This window comes from Salvia splendens, chromosome 10 (assembly GCF_004379255.2).
Source record: "Salvia splendens isolate huo1 chromosome 10, SspV2, whole genome shotgun sequence".
Lineage (NCBI taxonomy): Eukaryota > Viridiplantae > Streptophyta > Magnoliopsida > Lamiales > Lamiaceae > Salvia > Salvia splendens.
Window position 1 is genome coordinate 3,147,121 of NC_056041.1, and position 23,836 is coordinate 3,170,956.

Here is a 23,836-nt window from a genome sequence, read left to right on the forward strand (position 1 = left end):
ATTATACATTTCTTACCACTTTCCTGTTTAAATACGCATGATTTTTTTGTCATTAATTACTAAATTTACCAAATTCAATTTTGAATTTTTTTTATATAGTATATTCTTACTTTTCGATTTTGATTTACAAATCAAAAAGAAGGGGGAAAGTATAACAAAATCTAATAGACTTGGTCACAAACTCACAGTATAATACAATCAATCCATGGTTGAAAATTAAATTTTATTTCGTCTCCACAGCTAAGGCCAAGAGATATTATACATTTGCTTCAATAATTTCCGACCAAGATGAAAAACAATAAGCTCGTAAATTTCCTTTTTATAGTAGTAATAGTTATTGCTGAAGGATTACAGAGAGAGAGAGGGAGGGGTAAAGATCTGATAACTTCTCAGAAAAAAATATCCTCTACTGGAAATTCTAGCCGGAAAAATTGGAGTGGCTACTGATTCAAGCTGCAGAGCATTGACGTTCGAAGCTTCTGTGTCTGACTAACTCATGAAGATCGTGGACAATCTTGACGACCGCGTCTGGCCTAGCAAGCCTCAACGCGTTCTGTGACATTGTCACGAGCTCGTGCTGTTTAGGACCGAACCATTGTGAGACTATGCTGGCAATCGCCTTTGGAGACTTTGAGAATTTCCCACATCCATTTTGGACGACGTATGGAACATTCCCAGCTTCCTGCAACGTGCAAATAACAATGCATGTGTCAGCATAAACCAATGAAAATCAAACAGAAACAGCATAACAGCTATGAATGATGGAACACAGTCATGTAATATTCGACGAAACTAAGAGTTTTCGCTTGTAGTATACAGAGCAAGAAGTTGGAGGAGTGTCAATACCTGTCCGGCAATATAGTCATTTAGGATAATTGGAAGTCCTCGTATCGTGGCCTCTGCAATAGTTCCGGGACCAGCCTGCAGAAACATATAATTGTTCAGTGAGCGATAGCTCGTTAAGATTCTTTGTTTGAGAATGAGAGGTTCGGATACATACCTTAGTGATAATGCAATCACAAGCGCCCATGCAATCCTCCATTCTGGTGACAAAACCCTTCACCTAAATTGCAAGCATTGATATATTTAGACCGCAGCAAGCATAAAAGTCTATACGCATGATTTTAATATAATTATAACAAAGAATAATTAAGAATCTGATATTGCAAGCAAAGAATATAACATTAAGAATCTTGAAAAGCAATATCAGATAATTAAACAGGAAAATCGATTTACAGAAGAGAAGTGAAATGTTGCATTGCTGTGAATATAGCCAGAAGGTTTTGAGAAGCTTTTTACCTCAACGGGGATCTTCCACTGAATCGACTTCAAGTTGCTGACTAGCTTTTTATTTCGGCCACAAATCACAAGAACCTGACCGGTAGGTACTCCATGAGTTTCATCATATAATGCATCCCCAAGTGCCCGAGCAGTAGCCTCGATGGGGCCCATACCTTCACCGCCACCCATAAGCAAAACTGCAGGTAAATGTTCATCCATACCTAGCTCTCTCCTCAATTCGTCCTGTAAAATCGACACATAATTTGCTGATATTAGTACATTCTTCCATGGTGAGTTCATACAAGTTATCACGTACGTTTATACAATATCATATGGAGGAAAAATTTTGTTATACTTCCTCCCTATGTCATATTTTACATCATACTACACATTAGCCAATGGGCCAACAGAAAAGGGACATATTTAGAAATATTTCAGTGCCTAATAGTGGAAATTAGATCTGAAGCCTTATTTGTAATCCTCGGATAAGAAAAATGAAATTATAGCGCAACAATATTCATAATAGACACATCAAGATGCCGATTCAAATGTGAACCCAAAAGCAAAATACAAAGATATACAATCTTATCACTGTTCATGTGGTATCAATATCTTCACTAATCTTGTCAGTTGATACCTTTAGTAATATTATTTTAAACTCCCAACAATGTTGCAGAAAAATCATGAGCCAAATCAAATATCACTCCACCAATAAATTGATAAAGCACTTGAGCAAAATGAAATCTATGAGAGTACGACCAACCTAAATTTCATTTTGCATGGGCTACTACATTAGGAATACTTTTTAAGAAATAAGAAATGCAATGTATATAGAAAAGAAAGCAACCTTAGGGCGAACAGCCTTCACAAACGAGGGCCTCACAGGAAGGCCATAGACCTTGATTTGTGAACGTTGAAGACCAGCTCTCAGTGCTCGTTTTGCTACCTCCTCCGAAGGGCAATAGCATCTCGTTACAAGCTTGTGGAACCTACCATCAACCAAAATATATATAAATACCACTTCAAATTTTGCTGTATGTGCGAAAGAGCCAGCTAGGCCTACCATGTGGGATGACATGTGGAGAGATCTGTTATCACAGTGGTAAAAACAATCTTCTTCAAAAGACCTTTAGACCTCAAGATACGAAGTGGAACATGTTGCATCAGTGGATGTACACTGATGATGATATCTGGCCGGTATTTCATCAATCCTTTAGAAACCTCTCTAGGAAATAGACACAAGATTTTGATAAGAATCGTTGGTAGAAACCGGGTAATGAGAAAATGCAGTTATTTGTACATTCATTACTTTCTTATCAAAAAGAACTAGAGTTAATGATTAAGCTCCGCAATGAGAAAAACAGTTATATCACATAGATAAACCATGTCATTTAAGAAGTAGGATTACCGAGCTATGAACGTTGAGGTGGCAGCAAAATTGGTTCGATGAACAAGACGTGGTGCAGTAGCATAATAAGTCATCTTCCACAGCGTCCCATGTTTTACAAGGAAGTTATAACTCTTTGGCAGCTGATTAAAGGGCCATGGAGTATGATCTGTCCACAAGTCAGTGACAAAAACCTGTAAAAGAAATTCTTCAACACTGGGAACATTTTCAACAAGTAAATCACAATGCTAATCAATCAATTCTTTGTTTCTTTAAGTTTCTGATCATTTTCTTCATCCCACAATCAATCAACACACATACCACATCTCTTTCCCATAATTCTCAAATGATTCAATCACAAATCACCCACCCACTAATCGAACTGTCAACTGAATCTCATTTCGCAAAATTGCAAGTTAACATTCAATCAAAAACTATACCCCATTTAACAAAATTACAATTCTACATTCCACTAAAAAAACATACCCGATATTCGTCACCAAATTCCTCAGCAAAAGCTGCCTTAATAGCCTCGGCAGAAGCTCTATGACCCCCACCAGTATCGCTCATCAGAATCAGCACATTCTTTGGAGCATCCGACACAACAGCATCCACAGAATTTCGCTCCGTTTCCTCCAATACCCCATTCCCATCATCTCCACACCCATTGCTCTCCCCGGAATCAACCTGAACCGAGGCGAAATTAAGCGGGAGTCTCTCGCAGTGGAACCTAATTGCACTATTGAACTGATTCAACGCTCTCCTAATGTTAAAGGCGGCACCTTTACAGCTCAGAGCCAATGAAGCCACAGCCCTGGGCTTCTTCCTCTCATCAAAGTACAAGTAATTCGACAAACACGTGGAATGCCCATCAAAATTCAGCCGCGAGGAATCGTGCACTAAATTACCCAACTGAGAAACGAAACCGAAGGGGTTCGTGGTTTCTTGGTTCACAGTCGAAGGCTGCATACTGCTAACCTATTTAACGTTTCCCCCCAATGAGACTTACGTTTCTACGAATGGGTTTCCTACAAACATCCACAGAATTCGTTCCTGCAAAAGAAAGACTATTCAAGACTTGTGTAGTTAGTTTTACCCGCCAAGTGTTTGGGATTGTGTCTGAGAGAGATATCGACGGAGAAGAAAGAGAGAGAGGCAGTAGAAAGAAGGTAGGAATTTGGTGAGGAATTGCAACCACAAAGACAAGATTTAGTGAAGGGAAATACATACAAAATCTATATATATAAGTGCCTGAGCGAGTGCATATTATACTAGTAGAGAAGAAATATACCAAAGGAATTCAATTTGATCCCCCTTGAGATATAGGCCTACATCAGCCATGAGAGCAACTCGTTGACAGCTGACTCAAAAAACATCCAAAAACAAAATCAGTGTAGATAAGGTGGAGCGTGTCTCTACGTGTGTTTAGAGAGTGAGACGACGCAGAGAGAGAGGTGCTTTTTAATTAATATCTAAATCCCTAAACTTAGATTTAAAAGCTGATTCCAAAATTATTTACTTCTAATTTTGCAATTAAATTATTAATTTATTCAAATTTTGCGATCTATCAAGTTTTCAATGCTTAATTGAGAACAAAATATGTTTAATTATTCTTTTGACTTTCAGAAGAATTATAATGGATTTAATGTTTTTGTCGTACAATGTTATTAATTCATTGAAAAATGTGTTATTGGGAAATAATAAATATGAAAAATGAAATTAGAGTGGGCATTTAAATTTGGTAGACGCTAATTGGACGGCGGTAGAGAGGTGGACGGTGGTGGGTTCATGGCGGAGACCGGTGGTGGACTGGACGGTGGTCGTAGTCTCTGCGGTTAGTTTCTTTTTCTTCACATGTTTTGGGCTTTTGACAATTTCTTTCTCCTTTTTTCCACCCAAAAAGTGTGAAGTGTGAAGTGTGAACCTATTCATCATCCAATTTTTGAGTTACAAAATTTACAAATAATTTTGAATTATTGGTAGAACTGGGTAAATTTATGTTATATTATTCACAATGAGATTATACATCATATATAGGCTAAGAGATAATTATACGAGGTAAGGTAAGATATTCTCAATCAAATCTCCCTAATTACACGCCTATAATCTTATGCAATCTTTTCCTGATCTTGTGTAATCTTTCTCTTTGTAAAATATTCTGTATCTTCCAACACCCCCCTCAAGTTAAGTGACGGGATCTCCAAAGCTTAACTTGCCCAACACCTCTTGGAAATTCTTTGCCGAGACTGCTTTAGTCAAGATGTCTGCCAGTTGATCTTCTGATTTCACATACGGGATCTCTACTATCTTCTCCTCAAGATTTTCCTTTATGAAATGTCGATCAATTTCGACATGTTTCGTCCTGTCATGTTGTACCGGGTTTTCTGAGATACTGATCGCGGCCTTATTATCACACAACAACTTGCAAGTTTTCTGCGATTCCAAGTTCAATTCTTTCATCAATCTTCTAAGCCACATGATTTCGGTTAACCCACTCTTGATGCCTCGAAACTCTACTTCGGCACTAGAGAGGGCGACAACCTTTTGTTTCTTACTTCTCCAAGTCACCAAATTTCCACCAACAAAGGTGAAGTATCCTCCCGTGGAACGTCTGTCGACCAAATTTCATGCCCAATCCGCATCTGTGTATCCATGGATATCTAGATGCCCGTTCTTCAGGAACAAAACTCCATGTCCTGTTACTTTCAAGTAGCGAACCACTCTAAGTGTTGCTTCCCAATGTTCTTCATACGGACTATGCATGAACTGACTTAGGACTCCCACTGCGTATGCAATATCAGGCCTAGTATGGGATAGATAGATGAGTTTCCCAACTAACCTCTGGTATCTTCCCTGATCAGTAGTGGTCGCCCCTTTGATGATTTGAAGCCCGTGATTCTACACAATTGGGGTGTCTGCCCGCTTGCAATCCAACTTCCTTATCTCTGCCAAAAGATCAAGGACATATTTTCGTTGACTAATGAAGATTTCTTTACCCGACCTAAGTACTTCAATTATGAGAAAGTACTTGAGGTCACCAAGATTCTTCATCTCGAATTCTGCAGCAAAATGTTCCTTGAGTTGCTTTATCTCTCCGACATCATCCCCAATAATGATCATATCATCTACATAGATTATCAAACAAGTGATCTTTTCCCTTTCCCGTTTGATAAAGAGAGTATGGTCGGAATTGCTCTGTCGGCACCCATACTTTTTCATCACCTTTGTAAATCTTCCGAACCAGGCCCTTGGAGATTACTTTAGCCCATATAGTGTTTTCTTCAATTTGCACACTTTTCCTTGCCTGAACTCAAATGAGAATCCCGATGGAGCCACCATGTATAAAGGATCCTTCAATTCTCCATGAAGAAATGCGTTAGTCACATCGTACTGATGAAGTGGCCAGTCCCGATTTGTCGCAATAGAGAGAACTCTCACAGTGTTCATCTTTGCAACATGAGAGAATGTCTCAGAGTAGTCGATTCCTTGGGTTTGAGTATACCCATTTGCTACCAATCGAGCTTTGTATCGCTCAATGCTTCCATCTGGTCTCCGTTTAATTGTGAAGACCCAATGGCACCCCACTGTATGCTTTCCATTGGGCAATGGGCTGATCTCCCAAGTACCGTCCCTCCAATGTTTAATCTTCACCGCTTCTTCAAAGGTTCGAGGTATCTTCTCCTCGTACAACGTGGTTTGAAATGCCCTTGCCATTTTGGAGATATTGGCCTCAGCGAAGTTAGCTATTGAGTATCTGCTCTTTCGGCCTATCCTTTCTGGAGAGTATCTGTTTGGAGGAACTCCTCTCGTACTCCTTGGGAGAAGCACATACTGCCCAGTATCTTGATCAATAGTAGTATCTTCCTCTTCTTTTGTATTAAGAAGGTCAGAAATAATAACTGAACTTTCAGGATATGTGGGCTAGATATTACCTCGGATTCCGTTACGGTTGGATCAGAGGAACGCGGCGGAATCGTCGTTTGACTCGGTTCTGTAGATGAGTTCGGCTCATGAACAGTGCCAACTTGCTCTGTTGGCCCCACATCGAAGTGACTTGGCACATACCACCGAAGGGAGTCGGTTTCTTGGGTCTCCCCCAGTCTCTCACTCTCCCCCTGAGTCCCAAGGTGGTAAAAGAATTATGTTTCGAGAAAGTTGCAATTCATGGTAGTGATTACCGTTTGGTCTTTGGATCGTAACATCTATAGCCCTTTTGGTTGATCTCATAACCGACAAACACGCACTTGATCGCACATGGTGAAAACTTGGTTCTCTCGTGTTTTGGGATGTGTACATAGACCGAACAACCGAAGATTTTTGGTGGAAGGGATAAGGCTGCGGGGACTTTTGTCAAGGTAACCAAGTGGTCTAGTGGGGTTTTTCGGTTTAGTGTTTTAGTGGGGAGTCGGTTAAGTAGGTAATGGAAGTGGATATGGCTTCTGGCCAAAAAGAGGGTGGAACTTTTGAGTCAAATATGAGGGCTAGAGTCATTTCTAGGATGATCCGGTTTTTCCGTTCTGCTACCACATTTTGTTCGGGTGTGTGAGGGCAGGAAGTTTGGTGGATTAACCCATTTTCCCTAAAAAATTGAGATATAGAATTGTTCAAAGATTCCCCCCTGTTATCTGAGCGTAGGATCTTGATGGATGTTTGAAATTGGGTTTGGACCATTTTATAGAACAAAATAAAATTTTCAACGACTTCTGATTTTTGTTTCATAAAATATACCCAAGTGGCTCCACTGCAATCATCGACAAATATCACAAAATACTTAAAGCCAAGACTAGTACTAATAGGCGCGAGGCCCCACACATCAGAATGCACTAAAGAAAAAACAGTCTCAACACGAGTATCATTTGGTTTAAAGGAGTTACGGTGGCTCTTGGCCAAAACACAAGTTCCACATGAAAAATTCTTTGGAACAAAAAGTTTGGGAAATAAAGATTTTAAATAACCCGGAGAGATATAACCCATTCTTCGGTGCCAGAGCCAAGTCTCCTGAGTGGTGGGTTTGTGACCAAGCATCGCCGCACCATCTTGTCGAGCGATCTCATCTACAAAATAGAGTCCACGACGTTCAGTGTCACGTCCAATAATCTTCCATGTCCGGATATCCTGTAAGAGACAGAAGGTCGATTGCATCAGCAGAGTACAATTCAAATCCTTAGTCCCGTGACTAATTGACATCAATTTCTGAGATAAGTTCGGAACATAAATGCAGTTTGAAAGTTGCACATTCGGGAATATTTATATAGTCCCTGCCCCCTCTACTGGTGTTACTCCCCCACTGGCAGTTTGAATATGTGATTTAGGAGTTTTATGAAATTCTGCAAAATCATTCCTATCATAAGTCATCGTATCAGTAGCCCCACAATAAAAAAATCCACCCCGTATCATCAATTTCATCACCATCCCGGGCCTCAAAAGCATACGACAAATTTTCTAAGGGTGCAAATGAATTTATGCAAATAATGGGGTCTGATTCTGTAATTCTCCTAAGTCGGGGTTCTTTTTCATATTTTTCACAAGTTGGGGATTTAATTGAAAGAGAGGGTATACTAGGGTTAGGGTTCTCACTCCCCAACCCTTTACCTCCATTGTCGGCGCCGTCAAGCTTGAGGGAGACGATCATCGCATCGGTTGTTCTTCTCCCGCCATTGTCGCTGCGCCGGCTGCCGCCGGTTTCCGGTCGTCGTTCCTAGAACTGAGCCGTTTCACGGCTCCCCTCTGCCCCTGCTTCTGTCTGATTCTTTCCCCCTTCTGTTCTGATGGCTACTTTGGCCTTCGCCCCCTTTTCCTCCTCCCACCAGTCGGGATACCCGAACAATTGAAAGCAAGTTTCATTCGTATGCTTGTTCATCCCACAGTGGGGAACACCATAACTTCGATTTGTCCGGTTTGGTGTTTCCCTGGCGATCGGCGGTTAAGCGCGGCGGCGGTGGTTGACCTCTGTTTTGCGAGGGCGACGGGCGATACTCCTTTGCTCCAAAGCCACATCCCAATCCCGATGATGAGTCGACTCCGACAGCGGCGGTTGGGGAATCGGACGCCGGTGGCATGATCTTGAATCGAGCCGCCTCCCGTTTCACCCATCCATACGCTTCATCGACTGAGGGATATGGATCCTCCTTGAGTATCTCACGCCGGACCCAGTCATATTTCTCGTTCAATCCGGTGAGGAATTTGAATAATCGCAACTCAGATTTGATACTCCGATATTGTGCAACACCTTTGTCGCAACAATCGATCATCTTGTGTGGGCGTCGATCGATGTCCAACCATAGCCCATGGAGCCGACTCCAATAGGCCTCCAGACTTGATTCTTCTTGCATAATCCTGCTCGTTTTCTCTCGTATGTCGTAGATGAGATACGAATCGGTGGAACTCGCAAAGGTCACGCCAAGCATATCCCACAAGGATTTCGTCGTTTGGTGATGTGCGAAATCTGCTATCAGATGTGTCTCCATGTTGTCGATGATCCACGAGAAGACGATTACGTCGATCTCCTCCCAATCAGAATATCCCTTATCCCCCGGTCGTGGTGGAGTTGGGTTTCCGGTGATATGACGGTAGACTCTCCGTCCTCCGATGGACACTTTCATTAGTCGTGCCCACAGTGAATAGTTCGAGCCATTCAACTTGAAGGCTACGGTAACACTCTTGCTTGATTTGATTTTCTCGGCTATTGGTTCAATCCCAATATCATCCTTGTTCTCGTTCTCTGTCATTTTGATTGGGTTCTCGCCGTTTCGGTCGAGAGAGGTATATTTGATTTAGGGCCTATGATGATTTTTCTCTGAGCCTAACCTGCTTGGATGTCATGTAGAAGTGGGTAAATTTGTGTTATATTATTCACAATGAGATTATACATCATATATATGCTAAGAGATAACTATACAAGGTAAGATATTCTCAATCAAATCTCCCTAATTACACGCCTATAATCTTATGCAATTTTTTCCTGATATTGTGTAATCTTCTTCTCTTTGTAAAATATTCCATATCTTCCAACATTATTTAGTTGGAGTTGTTATATATGAAAGGAGGAATATGAATAAATAAATATTTAAGAAGAAATAGTACGTAGAATTTTCCTAGTGATGCTTTATAGTCATTCCACACTTCCACTTCTTCTTGTCCATATTTATAATGTATTGATATATTTTGCTGATTCATTCATATGTATTGGTATATACTCTTAATATAGTTATTTTGCCTTTTTAAACCACACATCTATTCCACTATAATGCTACCGACTAGCATATAAAATGTGGGGTCTATAATAAAGTTGCAACTATAATTGCTACACCCAAACCCTTTTAATGCTCTAAAATCATTTTTACGTTGACCTTCAATTTCAGTGTGATTATATTCATACATAGTTCATCAACTATCAGTCATCTAGTTGAATATGTCTTATAACAAGAGATCAACGGTTCAAATTAAGACATCATGTTTCCTTCATATTATTATAAATTTAAATACTTTTGTTATATTATGTCAAATTGTCAATAAATATGTATTCAAACACAATATTGCATCACCTTATTTTTCAGATTTAACCTTGTTTGACTTGAGCTTTATTAGGGTTTAATACCTTGATAAGTTGATGTAGAGAGACATGAGTCACTTCACTTGTTTCTAATGTGCAAGAGACTAGATCAAACCTTGAAGTTGAACTAAAAGGCATTCAAGAAAGGATGGACTTTTCTTCTCTACATAATCCTGCTATATGCCTATATGTAGTAGTAGTACTCCCTCCGTCCCGCACTACTCGCACATTTCCTTTTGGGCACGGAGATTAAGGAATGAGTGATAGACAAAGTCAACAATTACGGCTGTAGGTATAAATTGTTACTAAAAATGGAAAGAGTGCAAATAACTTGGGACGCCCAGAAAGAAAATAAGTGCAATTAGTGCGGGACGGAGGGAGTATAATATTTTCGTTGTATATACATGTTTTTAGCATGTGCAGTTAATGGTATCATCCAATATTAGGTAATGCTCCATGATGAGTCCGCGAATTTCTGATGTTTGTGAATGCTGGTAGAGAATGAGAATGCAGATCACGACACGGAGATTTACGTGGTTCGATTTACTGAAGTAAATCTACGTCCACGGGAAGAAGGGAGGGCAAGATTGTATTGCTTGATCTGGGATTACAGCTTACAACACAGACTTGCTATATGATGTTTTATCTCTAGAGAGCTTAACCTTTTTCTATCTGATCTAAGTTCTATTTATACAATGAACTAAGATCGTGGCTTGCATCACCACTAAGTCGTGGATGTCGTGTAGGTCATGGCCTAAGATCGTGGATGTAGTGTAGGTCATGGCCTACGATCGTGGCCTGAGTTGACACCACGTGGTAGTGGGTGTGTTGGAAGTTGTGGAAATCCTGTATGGGTCCACTAACTCCTTGTTCGGTCGAATACTGAGACCGAACTGCTTTGGTTGCCGATCTGAGAGTAGAGCTTGATGCCGACCTAAGAGCAGAGCTTGATTGGTTGGCTTTTGCCGAGCTGTAGGCTGAGGCCGAACTCTTACTGAGACCGAACTGCTTTGGTTGCCGATCTGAGAGCTTGATGCCGACTTGAGAGCAGAGCTTGATTGGTTGGCTTTTACCGAGCTGTAGGCTGAGGCCGAACTCTTTGGTAATGCCGAACTCATACTCTTCCTTGGGCTTTGGGCTGATGGGCCGTCACTGCTGTTGGGCTTGTTTAGTCCGTACCCCATCACTACCCCCCCCGAAAGACGAAGTGAATCACTTCGGCGAAGCGAGTCACTTCGGCATTCTGGATAAAGGTACGGGGGAGGCTGACGTCTTGCACGTGACTGCATTAAATGCGACAGTAAAATCCGGCCGTTGAATCCTGAAAAGGTGGGATTCGAAACGGTGCGACGATTTTGAAATCTTCGCCGAATCTGATAAATACCTCCCTTCTTCATCATTGAAGCACTTTTGCGACTGCTTCTTCTGCACTCTATCTCCTTTGCGTAAAAATTTCCTTCCGCTTTCAAGAATTTCTTCAGAATTTCTTCAGATTTTGCAAAGAGTAAGAACCATGTCTTCTTCTTCTTCTTCCGAGTTAGGTAGCGGTAGGAAAGGGGGCAAGGGGTCTTCTAGCCGGAAAGAGTCCGGAGAGAAGACTGTAGAATACTTTCACAGCGTCTTGAGTAAGGACACCGTGATATCTCTACACGAAAAATATCTCCTTCCCGGGGGGAAGGCGGTGGTTCCCGACGATGATCATAGGGCTAACGACCCGCCGGAGGGTTATGCCACCGTTTACGAAGCCTGCTTAGAATGCGGGCTTCGTTTCCCTCTTCCCCCACCTTTTGTAGAGCTTCTTGATTTTTTTCAACTCCCTTTAGGTCAGGTGACTCCGAATTCTTGGAGGCACTTGTCGGCTTTTGCTGCCGAACTCCGTAGGCTAGATAAGGATCTGTCTCTGCGGGCAATCCTTAATTTTTTCCAATTTAAAAGGAAGGGATCTTGGTTTTACTTGATCCCCTTACAGCCTTTTAGGGCATTCTGCAAAACCAAGTGGCCGAAATGGCAAAACCGCTTCTTTTTTTATAATAGGACAGCGGCTCCGGGCTTTCCCTGGAGAGGGCCGAAGTCCGTGATTCCTCATCCTCGGTTAGAACCGTTGGCCGAGCTCGAGGGCGAGCTCAATAAGATTCCTATGATTAGGAAACCATACTCGGAAACTGAGCTCGTCAAGGGCGACCTCGTGTTCAATATCTCGTCTTCGGACGAAGAAACTGAGGGTGAGGATTTCTTTTTTATGCTTTACTGCTTTAGCAGCGAAAACTAACCTTGTTTCTTTGCTTTTTGGCAGTGTACATGCTGAACAAGGCTACCCGAAAATCTTCGGAGTCCAAGGAGCCGGAGAGGCCGAAAACCACCAGCTCGGCGTCTGATGCCGAGAGGACTCCGAAAAGGCAAAAAACCTCTTCGGATCCAAAGAAGCCGGAGTCGACTTCGGCAAGTAGGAAGGGGAAGACCCAGAAGCCCCCGAGAGCGCCAGAGAAAGACGTGGTCTTGGCGCCTCCTTCGGAACATATCTGTGAGCCGTTTTTATGGCCCACGGACTTCGCCGAGGTGAATTCTCTTCTTGATTTTCTGGCCTTGCTTTTTTCCTGTATTTTTTGTGGCCCCTTTGTTGACTTTTTTCTTTACTCATTTTCAGAGGAACGATATGCTCTCCAAGCTCGTCGCCGTCGAACTCTCCAAAGCGTCCAACGACTATGCTGAGATGCAGAGGAAGTTGGCGGCTGCTTATCATCGGGCCGAACAGGCTGAGGCTAACTTTGAGAAGGCCAGAGCTGCTAGGATTTCGGCCCAGGATGAAGCTCAGTTTGCCAAAAACCAGCTCGTCATCCAGCGAGAGCAGACGAAACGGAGGGATGCTGCTGCCGTGGTTGCCCAAGGGGAGGCTCTCCGTGTTTACACGGAGAAACTCTTTTGAGCAGCCAGTTCTCGGCCTTTGTCGGTAGTCTGGTAAGGCTAATTGCCGATAAGGGCGAGCAGGGGGCCGACGTCGTGCTGCCTCTGTACAGCCGAGAGATAGCAGCTCGGCTTCAGAATCTGCCGCTCCTTGAGGAGCTCGCTTCATCCTCGGTCCTGCTTTCTGCAGACCGAGTCCGGAGTTGTCGAGCTGATCGGGACGAGAACCTGGAGGCTATCTTTGCCTCCGTGGGACCCGTTTCACCCGCTTCGACTTACAACGGAGAGGGTGAGGCCGAGCCGTTGGAGCGGGAGGCCGAAGTCGAGCGGGCCGGGCATCCGGAGAAGGAAGCCGATCAGGAGGCGGAGGCGAGGCCGGCAGGATGCGAGGCCGAGGCTGAGGTAGCCCAGGAGAAAGAAGCTGAACCAGACCAAGGAGCCGGAGACGAAGCTGGCGGAGTATGATTTCGTCTCCCTTCTCTTAGTCTAGTTTCTTCCTTGTACGGTGGCCTTGAAGCCCTCTTAGTGTAAAAAATTTTCCTTGTGAATGAAAAATTCTCTACACTTGTCTTCGTATAGCTTTTCGTACTCGCCTTTATTCCTGTTGTATTTTACTATCTGCTCGGTACAGCTGTCGAACTAATATAGCTGCTTTGTACTCAAGGAGATGGAGATACTTCACTGGAAACGGCTGTACTCTTCGGCTTTAGACGAAGCTGAGAAAAGAGCTATAGCCGATCAGACGAAGAATGACGAGCTTCTGGCTCGTTTAGTGAAGCTGGATGCCGATAATAAGGACTTAGAGTCCGATAAGAATGATCTGGAGGCCGAGCTGAATACGACCATTGCTGAGAGGACTGCGTACGAGGATTACATCCGTGTGCGCGGGGGAATGACCATATCAGATGTTCAGAGTCGAGTTGACGAACTGTGGGAGGAATATAATGTACTCCGGAGGAACAATGCGCTGGAGAGCTCGGCTTGCCAACAAGTCGTGACATCATTGCGGCGCTGGGCCTCTCGGTACGACATAGTTCTTGCCCGGCGTCCCTCAATTGAGAGATTCCTCCGGCATTTCCCGCCAACAGATGCTAGTACTCCAGCTCAAACCTCTGATTCACTTGCTCAAAACCCTACTCCAAGTCAGCAACGAACTCAGGGACAACCGGAGACGTCAAGTCGAGGACGGACTGAAGTTCGCAGAGGAGCTGTGGTTATGAGTGAGCAAGATCGGCAAATGCTTCGTGAAGAGACTCTTCGCCGCCGAGGTGCTAGGGCTTCCCGGGCTCAGAGAAGAGGTGGCAGGTCGATTAGAGCATCTCGTCGACCTGCTTATTCTGCGGCTGCCTGGAACGCCCGAACTCAGCTTCACGAGGATTTTGTGAATAGATGGCTCAACTTTAGCAACCCTGGACAGTAGAATAGTCCTGTGTAATAGCGTAACGCCATCTCGTAGGGTAGCGGAGTTGTGTGCCGAACAAGATTTGAAAAATGAAATTTTGTTTTCGCTTCTAACACTGTATTTACAGCTTAGCGAAAAATTTCATCGTACTTGTCCTCGGTCTTATGAAGTAAACTTCTTTGACCGGACTTGGTCCTTGGTCTGATGAAATAAACATCTTTGACCGGACTCGTCTTTGGTCTGATGAAATAAACATCTTTGACCGGACTCGTCTTTGGTCTGATGAAATAAACATCTTTGACCGGACTCGTCTTGGGTCTGATGAAATAAACATCTTTGACCGGACTCGTCTTTGGTCTGATGAAATAAACATCTTTGACCGGACTCGGTTTGTGTTCTAATTTGGCGATTTTTGTCGCCGGGATCGAACTTTCCCTTGTCCTAATTCGGCGAGTTTTATCGCGTGGATCGGACTTTCCCAGTTAACCGAAGTGGTCTTATGCAGTAAACCTCTTTGACTAGACATGGTCGTCCTCGGTCTTATGAGGTAAACTTCTTTGACCGAACTTGGTCGTCCTAATTCGGCGAGGTTTATCGCGTGGATCGGACTTTCCCTTATTGCAGTTCGTTTCAGACGAAGTGCTTATTTCTTAAGCCGAATTGTGGTCTTGTATCTTCCTGAGAAGCTTGGACTCACAATCGTTGGCTTATTGCAGTTCGTTTCAGACGAAGTGCTTGTTAAGCTGAATTGTGGTCTTGTATCCTCCTTGGAAGCTTGGACTTCACAATCGTTGGCTTATTGCAGTTCGTTTCAGACGAAGTGCTTGTTTAAGCTGAATTGTGGTCTTGTATCCTCTTTAGAAGCTTTGACTCACAATCGTTGGCTTGTTGCAGCTCGTTTCAGACGAACTGCTTGTTTAAGCTGAATTGTGGTCTTGTATCCTCTTTAGAAGCTTTGACTCACAATCGTTGGCTTGTTGCAGCTCGTTTCAGACGAACTGCTTGTTTAAGCTGAATTGTGGTCTTGTATCCTCTTTGGAAGCTTTGACTCACAATCGTTTAGCTTGTATATGTTCTAAGAAGGGGATCAGCCTTCGAAGAACAAGATACCTCAGTAACATTTGTAAGAGACGACACGCACATAGACAGACAAAACGCACAGATAAAACGCACAGAGACAAACAAAGACCAAGCAAACCAAAGAAAGCACATTGACCGAACAGAACTCAAGACTGACTGACCGGACTGTCTTTTACAAATGAAACTTTTTGAGGTTGGAAACGTACCATGTTCGGGGTACTTGTGCTCCTGACACGTGAGTCAATTTGTAAGACCCTTTGCCGAGGACTTCTGACACCCGATATGGACCTTCCCATGTGGGTTCGAGTTCGCCCCGCTTTTCTGCTCGGCTTACTTCGTTGTTTCTCAAGACGAGATCTCCCACTTGAAATTGCAGCTTCTTCACCCTTTGGTTGTAATACCGGGCTACTTGCTCCTTGTACTTGGCTGCTTTTATGCAGGCCAATTCTCTTCTTTCTTCGGCAAGATCTAGTTCGGCTCTCAGTCCGTCACCATTCATTTCTGAGGAGAAATTGAGTTCGGGGACTGGGTATGCCGATCTAAACCGGAATCACGGCTTCAATGCCGTACACCATTGAGTTCGGCTCCGGTGTGACTTCGGTCATTTCGCCTGCCTCTGACTCCGGCTGCTGTGATTGCTATGCTTGATGGTGCCGAACTGATTGCTCGGCACTTTTAAGCGCAATCTGCGAACACACTTGCTCTTTTTCGATCACCTCGGATGACCGCTATCCCTCCTTTGGTGGGGAAGGTGTTCGGCGAGGAAGCCTCTGATCGCTATGATCGGGCTTCTTTTCGTCTCCTCTAGATGAGCTGTCTAAAGACCGTTTTCGACGGTCTGCCTCATCGGCTCGGGAGAACTGGTCCGCAATGTCCCACATCTCTTGAGCTGTTTGCGGACTGCATTCCACGAGCTTTCTGTAGAGAGCTCCGGGCAGGATTCCATTTTGGAATGCCGAAATGACAAGTAGATCATTGAGATTATCTACTTGTAGGCATTCCTTATGGAATCTCGTCAGGAAGTCGCTGATCTTTTCGTCGCGACCTTGACGTATAGAAAGCAGCTGAGCCGAAGTATTCCGGGCTTCCGCTTTCTGAAAGAACCTCCTGTGGAAAGCATCCATCAGATCTCGGTAGGATCTAATGCTGCCTTGAGGAAGGCTGTCGAACCACCTTCTGGCGTTCCCGATGAGCAGCTCGGGGAACAGCTTGCACATATGGACCTCATTGAGACCCTGGTTCGCCATATTATACTGATAGCGTCCCAGGAAGTCATGAGGATCCACCAACCCGTCATAAGTCATCGACGGAGTTCGGTAGTTCTGTGGAAGGGGAGTTCGGGTGATAGCGTCCGAGAACGGAGTCTTCAATGCTCCGTACATGGCGAACCCGACATCTCTTCGGTATGGAGGAGATCGAGGTCTCCTGTGATTCCGGTACCGAGGAGGAACAGGAACATGTCGGGGTTGAGGATTCTTCTTCCTGGAAGACACGGTACTACTGCGGTAGTGACTTTCATGTCTGGACGAGGAAGGAGAATCTACCGTTTTCGTCTTCGGCTGTTGGCTCTTTTGCAGGAAGGCTAAGAACTCATCCTGCTTCTCAGCCAAGAACAGCTTGACAGCCTCATTCAAATCAGGCTGCTGGGAAGACTCGGTGGGACGATTTTTGGAGCGGCTTGTTCCTTCGCCATGAGAACTGGTGGTGGATTTATCCCTAGGTTGTTTTCCAGACCTGTGGGATGGATTGGCTTCCTCCTGGTTCTCACGGGCGGGAATACGGGTACTCTGCGATCTGGTATGCATTTTTTGGGTGGAAAAAATGGATCAAAAATTCGCTTTATCACAAATTTTGTGCTCTGTTTCCCACAGACGGCGCCAGTGATGAGTCCGCGAATTTCTGATGTTTGTGAATGCTGGTAGAGAATGAGAATGCAGATCACGACACGGAGATTTACGTGGTTCGATTTACTGAAGTAAATCTACGTCCACGGGAAGAAGGGAGGGCAAGATTGTATTGCTTGATCTGGGATTACAGCTTACAACACAGACTTGCTATATGATGTTTTATCTCTAGAGAGCTTAACCTTTTTCTATCTGATCTAAGTTCTATTTATATAATGAACTAAGATCGTGGCTTGCATCACCACTAAGTCGTGGATGTCGTGTAGGTCATGGCCTAAGATCGTGGATGTAGTGTAGGTCATGGCCTACGATCGTGGCCTGAGTTGACACCACGTGGTAGTGGGTGTGTTGGAAGTTGTGGAAATCCTGTATGGGTCCACTAACTCCTTGTTCGGTCGAATACTGAGACCGAACTGCTTTGGTTGCCGATCTGAGAGTAGAGCTTGATGCCGACCTAAGAGCAGAGCTTGATTGGTTGGCTTTTGCCGAGCTGTAGGCTGAGGCCGAACTCTTACTGAGACCGAACTGCTTTGGTTGCCGATCTGAGAGCTTGATGCCGACTTGAGAGCAGAGCTTGATTGGTTGGCTTTTACCGAGCTGTAGGCTGAGGCCGAACTCTTTGGTAATGCCGAACTCATACTCTTCCTTGGGCTTTGGGCTGATGGGCCGTCACTGCTGTTGGGCTTGTTTAGTCCGTACCCCATCACTCCATTTGTTTAAATTTCTCCTAAAGACTAGCTATAAGTCTAAAAAGATAAAATAAAATTGAGGAATATATGGACGGTTGGCTACCAATTTTTACGAGTTTGTTTTAGTTGCATTGCAAAACGCTAAGAACAGTACTTGCATTGAAATATTGAATACTATCAATTGTATCGAAACAAATGGAGTATAAAAGTTCTGCGCTTTTCGAAATTCAAACTCGGATTTGCATTTGTATGTTCAACAGAATTGAGATTCATTCATCATAATCTTTACTATCTAAAATCTCAAATCTTAATATGGTTATTAAGTAATTAAGTAAATTCTCATTAGAAGAAGATTTCTCCATACTTATATTTTATCGCAATATTTTAAACCCTAGCAATTTTTGCTGTTTTGCTCTTGCTTCTATTATCTGGCGATGATCTCGATTATATTTCCTTAGTTTCTATCTCAAGCACTTTTGCTTGATTTCGGATAGTAATAATCTATTAATTTCAGTTTACGCTTTATTTTATTTTATATTAACAAATAAAAGCTGTTTTAAGAATATTAAGATGCCTTTGCAGGGCTGGCCTAGTGTGCTGGTGGTGAGCCTAAAATGGGTTGGGCTTCGACAAGAAAGTTATCTCTAAATTTATACTTCTATTTTCATTTTTATTTAATCTATTCCCTTATCTCTTTTCTTTAAATTTTCAATCATACAAGTAAATTCAAGTTAACAGAAAAAATAAATATGATAAAACTTAGCCGATTTTCCCTGAAAAATAAGAAATAAACTTTTTAATCTCTTTTGTAAAGATAAATGAAGATCCACTCAAAGTATTTTCACTTTTGTATAAAGAAAGAACAAAGAAAATGATAATGCACCTTGCTTCCCTCAAAAAAGCATAAAGCCAATTTAATTGCATTTTAGATTTAAACAACAAAACATTCACTCAAATTTCCAAACTCCTATCTTTTATGTACAATGCCACCACTTTCAGAATTCAACATACTTAACTTAACCATCAAATGAAAAAAAAAAGTTTACTAGTATTAATATTTTTCTAGTTTTTTAAGGAGTCAACGGGAACAAAGTCAGCAAAACAGGCGCCGCCGCCTTCATCGGCACGTCCCTCTCCTCCTCGGACAACGGCGACTCAGTCCTAATTCGCTCGGCTTCCGCCCCGAACGGAGTCACGGGCCCCTTCACCGCCGGCGAGTTCCCGGCCGATCTCGTGCCAGCTTTGATGATCTCGAGATCGCCCAACGACTGTTTTCTCCTGTCTTGAAGCTTGAATTGCACAGCCGCCTTCGGCCGGAGCTTGTGGGCTCCGCCACCCGAAGCCGCCCCGGTAAGCCTCTGGACCAGCTCTTTGAAGGTGGCGGCGTCCGCTTGTATGAAACCAGCCTCTCTTTGCTTCTCCATGTGTGTGTGTGTTTTGTATTGATATAAATGATTATTGAAGATGACTTTAGGTTTTTTTAGGGGTATTATATATTGCATGGGAAAAGGACCGTGTAAGAATTGCGCGTTAAGAACTTGTCGTCTGAGTACTTGGAAGACTGTTGTGGAAATTTGAGTTTTGGTTGAGCTTAATTAGTCAAACTTCAAGAAATTTATTTTGGAATTTTTCTCCTTGGTGTTTTCTAACTAGTACATGAAAATGATTGGCAACCTACACATTTATTTATCATCTAAAGGAATTAGTACTTATTACTAGGACGAAAAAGGACTAAAAGAAGGATCAAAGGAAAATAAAAATAATGACTTTGTGATTGTATGGTTCAACAAAGAGAAATTAAATATTGCTTCATGTTAAAATATCTTGCGTTACCTCTATTTAGTTTATAAATTTTGTAAACTTGATATATGTATAATGGGATAGTTTATAGAATATGGTCTTTCTCAATGATTTTTCTCGTAAAAGATCTTATTGAGAGGGAAACGACTATTTTGATGTCGCTATAAAGATGTTATTTTAATTTGACACTATACTCAAGGTCAAGCTGAAGTTGGTAATGTGACGACTCTCAAAAAACATAATCATATGAAAACTGGTTATGAAAACTAGAATTAAGTGTGAAAACATGAAAAAAATTTACATAAGCAATGACTTTGCATTGAACAAATTCAAATTTTCACATGAAATGTTTACCGTTAATGGTTGAGAAATAAGAATCACTCAGTTGCTTTGGACAATTGCAGAAAACAACATTTGGTTTATATCGCCGGAGTCCGGCGCTGCCTCCTCCTCTGCAAAATATGACAAGTTATTGCACATTCAAATTTTAGAGGCATCAGATATCACGAATATCACATCTGCACATAAGATTGCTTGAAAAAAGCACTGTGATAAGATCATCATCAAACCTACCCTTATCATATTGCAAGCTCATGCAAACTGCACTTCCTCCATCTCATAACCAAATTACTTTTAAATAGAGAATTTAACTTTATGAAAATTATTGCAACTTACGATATCACGGTCAGTAGTAAGCAGATAGATCTTAAACAGTTCCATATGTTACAACAACTTGTTTTGTACACTACAGTTCCGGCGTATCCACCTTAATATTATCAATGGTCAGTTCGTTGCATAAAGATTGATGAAAACGCGCAAATCACCATATTAACTACGTGTCTCAGCTCAGATTCTTATAAAACTAGGGATGATTTTCTCCAACAAATGCTATAACAAAGGCACACTCAACAAGCAATAGTGCAAACAAACAAGTTACCTTTTCTAGATTTGACTTGAACTGCCCACTCATTGATAACCTGGACATCATGAGACAAACAAATAAGATACAAGCCAAATTTCTTTATGAAGACCTCACGAGAAAACACCAATAAGGTATTTCTCTATCTTGGCAAACAGAAACCATTGTAGCAAAACTATGTTATGCTGCAAAGCAAAATGACCTAAAGGTCCTAAACCCTTGCCACTTCTATTTTGGTTGCTTGTTGGCACATGGTGGTAAAGAGTCTTCAATTAGAGCAGTTGCCCCTTCAATTAGAAGTCTAACTAACAGCGTCCACAGACAAATGCAAATACCTGATTGAAGCTCTCATAAGCATCATCATCTGCATCTTTGGTGAGAGGAACACCAGTGGAGCTTTGTAACTTATGCAGCAATGTCCTATTCCCCACTAAGACAGTTCTAGCTTTATCTATTAGATCCTGCACACCAAAAGCTTGCATAAATACTCACGCACGGGAGATGGAATATTGAACACTAGAAATTTTTTCAAATAGAATTATCATGGTTAAGATTAATAAAGACTAAATTGCAAAGGCTCCGTTGTGGTGAAACAGGAGGAACAATATAGCCTACATAACACTACAAGATCCAAATATCCACTCAATTAATAGCAAATCATTGTTGTGCAGTACTTCTACTAGTTATACAATTAAAATTTACACAATTAGATAACTAAAATTACAAACTAAAATCACATGATAAAATACATTCACTGTCTAAGCACAATTTCCATTAGACGATGTTTCATCTCTTCATCTTTTGGGGTTAAATGATCTTTCGCTAATAATGTGTTCAACAAAATCTGATTCATCTTCATAGCCTTTCGTTGTTCTTTTTTGAGCTCCAAGTCGATTCTCGCATTTCCTAGTTTGTTCATTGCTTCAGCTTCACTCTCTATAATGAGTCTTAATGCACGAATTTCTACAGCAACTTCATTAGTAGGTAAAGATTCTGATCCATTAGTTGGAGTTTTAGGATGGGGAATAGTTGAAAAATCAATACTTGGAGTTTCTACATTGGAAGGTTTAGGATAATCCCCATTTTCAGAAGTCCTTGATCTTTTGGAGCTGCCACCACTTTCTTGAAAAGCCCCTTTTTCATATGTGGGACATAATTGTGAAAACTCTTGAGATGTTAAGTCCCCCTTGGGATGTTTACTCATAACTTCATTAAAATCTAAAGTCCTTGATCTTTTGGAGTTGCCACCACTTTCTTCAAAAGCCCCTTCAGATCTAGGACATAGTTGTGAAACATCTTTAGATGTTAAGTCCCACTTGGGATGTTTACTCATAACTTCATTAAATACAACCAAATCCTGAAACTTGCTACCACCTACTTCATAAATTGCATGAGCTTCTATCTCAACATCCGCCAAGCTCATTCCTATCTTTTTCTGACCATATGCTTCCTTGTAAGCCGCAATCCACTTGTTTCCATTTGCATTAAGTCGTTTCCAACGACACTTCATCGATTCAATGTTTCTTTCGTTGAGTTCTTCCAAATCGTTTGCTCGAGCTTCTTGATACAGATTATGCACTCGTCCCCACAAAGAAAAACCCATTTGCTTTCCACATACTTTATCATCACTAGCAGTACACCAAGATGACATTAGGGCTATATCTTCTTTCACACACCAAACCTTTTTTGCCCCCTTTTGATTTGTGTCTGACTGTCGGGCATCACATACCAAATCACAAGACATGTTTTGTGATGGTAGAACCTGAGATGTGAACTTGGTTCAGATTCCGATAAATCCTTGGGTTTTGATAGTTTTATCAATCTTGGTGATGCTATGAGTTTGGAAATATTTCTAGTCTACCTAGCTCAAAACTGTTCAATCTATCGTACACGACGACCCCTAAAAGTATCACCCTAAGCACCTATTAACGTATTTAAGGATAATGTAATTTGAAACATTGATGGGGAAAAAATGACTACAGAATGGAGATATCTATTTCCTCCGGTTCCCAATGGAAAAATCTTCGTAGCTCCCCCACCCCCAAATCAAAGAGGAAACTTCCCATTTTTAGAAATGGGATTTTTTGTGGACATCCCAAAATGGTAAAAAAAATGGGACTATTTTTCATGGACGGAGGGAGTATTATCTATCTAAATTAATCCTATTATTATCCATCAACATAATCCTTAAATAGATTATTTACTTTGAGTATAGGAAGTACTGAAATATAATCCAAGCTAATTATTTACTGATTACTTTGATAGATTGATTAATTTTGAACTTGTTTGATCCTCTTAACCTTCAAATACTCAATTCTATATTTTAGGGATCTATTCTATTACTCTTAGAGAAAGTAAACGGCCATAAATGTAAATCCCCCTTAACAGTAATATTATGAAAAACAAGATTCAAGCTATCCACATTTCTTCACCTGTTTCGCAGCAAGAAGCTCGCGGCATTCGTCTTTCAGTGACGACATTTCTTCTTCTATCTTTTTCAGCCTTTCCACCAGCTTCATCGGATTTGCCTGTCGAAAAACAACCAAAGTAGAAGAGGAGAAGAAATTAGTACCCCATAACTTCAAAAGCTCAAGGTGCAAGTAGCTAGACACGAAATCACAATCCAATTTTGCTAAAAATTGACAGAATATAAAATTGAGGGTCTGAGAGTTGAGAGATGGGAAAACAGGAGCAATAAATGGATAGAGTACGTGATCGGGGTAAACTTGCTGGAACTCTTTGTGGAGCTTGTTCTGCACTGCGGAAAGGTCGCGATTGGCTTTGGAGAACAGGTTTAGAAGTCCATCCACAGCTTGGTTGTGCTCCATTTTCACCCCTCTCTCTTCTCTGAGTTCTCTCTCTCTAGGCTGAGTATCTCGCGCTCCCTGGGATTTAGGGATTTGAATTTTAGAATTGAGCCA

The 23,836-nt window shown here is 42.0% G+C and overlaps 3 protein-coding genes across 4 annotated transcripts; all 3 read right to left on the minus strand.

The window, feature by feature from the left end:
• Positions 1-206: 206 nt before the first annotated feature.
• Positions 207-4,113, minus strand: LOC121751961 (probable monogalactosyldiacylglycerol synthase, chloroplastic). Its single transcript, XM_042146797.1, has 8 exons — positions 3,155-4,113; positions 2,690-2,862; positions 2,345-2,506; positions 2,129-2,270; positions 1,300-1,524; positions 1,001-1,063; positions 847-921; positions 207-682 (listed from the first exon to the last, which is right to left on the minus strand). Exons 1-8 carry the CDS (start codon positions 3,635-3,637, stop codon positions 449-451), a joined length of 1,557 nt encoding a protein of 518 aa, XP_042002731.1. The 5' UTR covers positions 3,638-4,113; the 3' UTR covers positions 207-448.
• Positions 4,114-19,084: 14,971 nt separating this feature from the next.
• Positions 19,085-23,767, minus strand: LOC121752957. 2 transcript variants are annotated; one of them, XM_042148065.1, is made up of 5 exons: positions 23,627-23,767; positions 23,348-23,443; positions 21,251-21,376; positions 20,934-20,973; positions 19,085-20,448 (listed from the first exon to the last, which is right to left on the minus strand). In XM_042148065.1, exons 1-5 carry the CDS (start codon positions 23,741-23,743, stop codon positions 20,378-20,380), a joined length of 450 nt encoding a protein of 149 aa, XP_042003999.1. In that variant the 5' UTR covers positions 23,744-23,767; the 3' UTR covers positions 19,085-20,377. The 2 variants fall into 2 exon arrangements, with proteins under 2 accessions (XP_042003999.1, XP_042003998.1); XM_042148064.1 differs by lacking the exons at positions 19,085-20,448; positions 20,934-20,973; positions 21,251-21,376 and adding an exon at positions 21,542-22,677.
• LOC121751784 (VQ motif-containing protein 31-like) lies at positions 19,267-19,620 on the minus strand. The gene has a single exon (XM_042146578.1). It carries the CDS (start codon positions 19,618-19,620, stop codon positions 19,267-19,269), a length of 354 nt encoding a protein of 117 aa, XP_042002512.1.
• Positions 23,768-23,836: the final 69 nt, after the last annotated feature.

What these genes read in the sequence shown, in the direction of transcription:
- LOC121751961 (XM_042146797.1), bottom strand. Translation starts at nt 3,637, where the DNA reads ATGCAGCCTTCGACTGTGAACCAAGAAACCACGAACCCCTTCGGTTTC. An exon ending in AATTTGGTGACGAATATCGG is followed by an intron (nt 2,863 to 3,154) that starts GTATGTTTTTTT and finishes TTTCTTTTACAG; the next exon opens with GTTTTTGTCACTGACTTGTG. An exon ending in TGAAGGCTGTTCGCCCTAAG is followed by an intron (nt 1,525 to 2,128) that starts GTTGCTTTCTTT and finishes TCGATTTTACAG; the next exon opens with GACGAATTGAGGAGAGAGCT.
- LOC121751784 (XM_042146578.1), bottom strand. Translation starts at nt 19,620, where the DNA reads ATGGAGAAGCAAAGAGAGGCTGGTTTCATACAAGCGGACGCCGCCACC.
- LOC121752957 (XM_042148064.1), bottom strand. Translation starts at nt 23,743, where the DNA reads ATGGAGCACAACCAAGCTGTGGATGGACTTCTAAACCTGTTCTCCAAA. An exon ending in AGCAAGTTTACCCCGATCAC is followed by an intron (nt 23,444 to 23,626) that starts GTACTCTATCCA and finishes GTTTTTCGACAG; the next exon opens with GCAAATCCGATGAAGCTGGT. An exon ending in AGCTTCTTGCTGCGAAACAG is followed by an intron (nt 22,678 to 23,347) that starts GTGAAGAAATGT and finishes TTCACATCTCAG; the next exon opens with GTTCTACCATCACAAAACAT.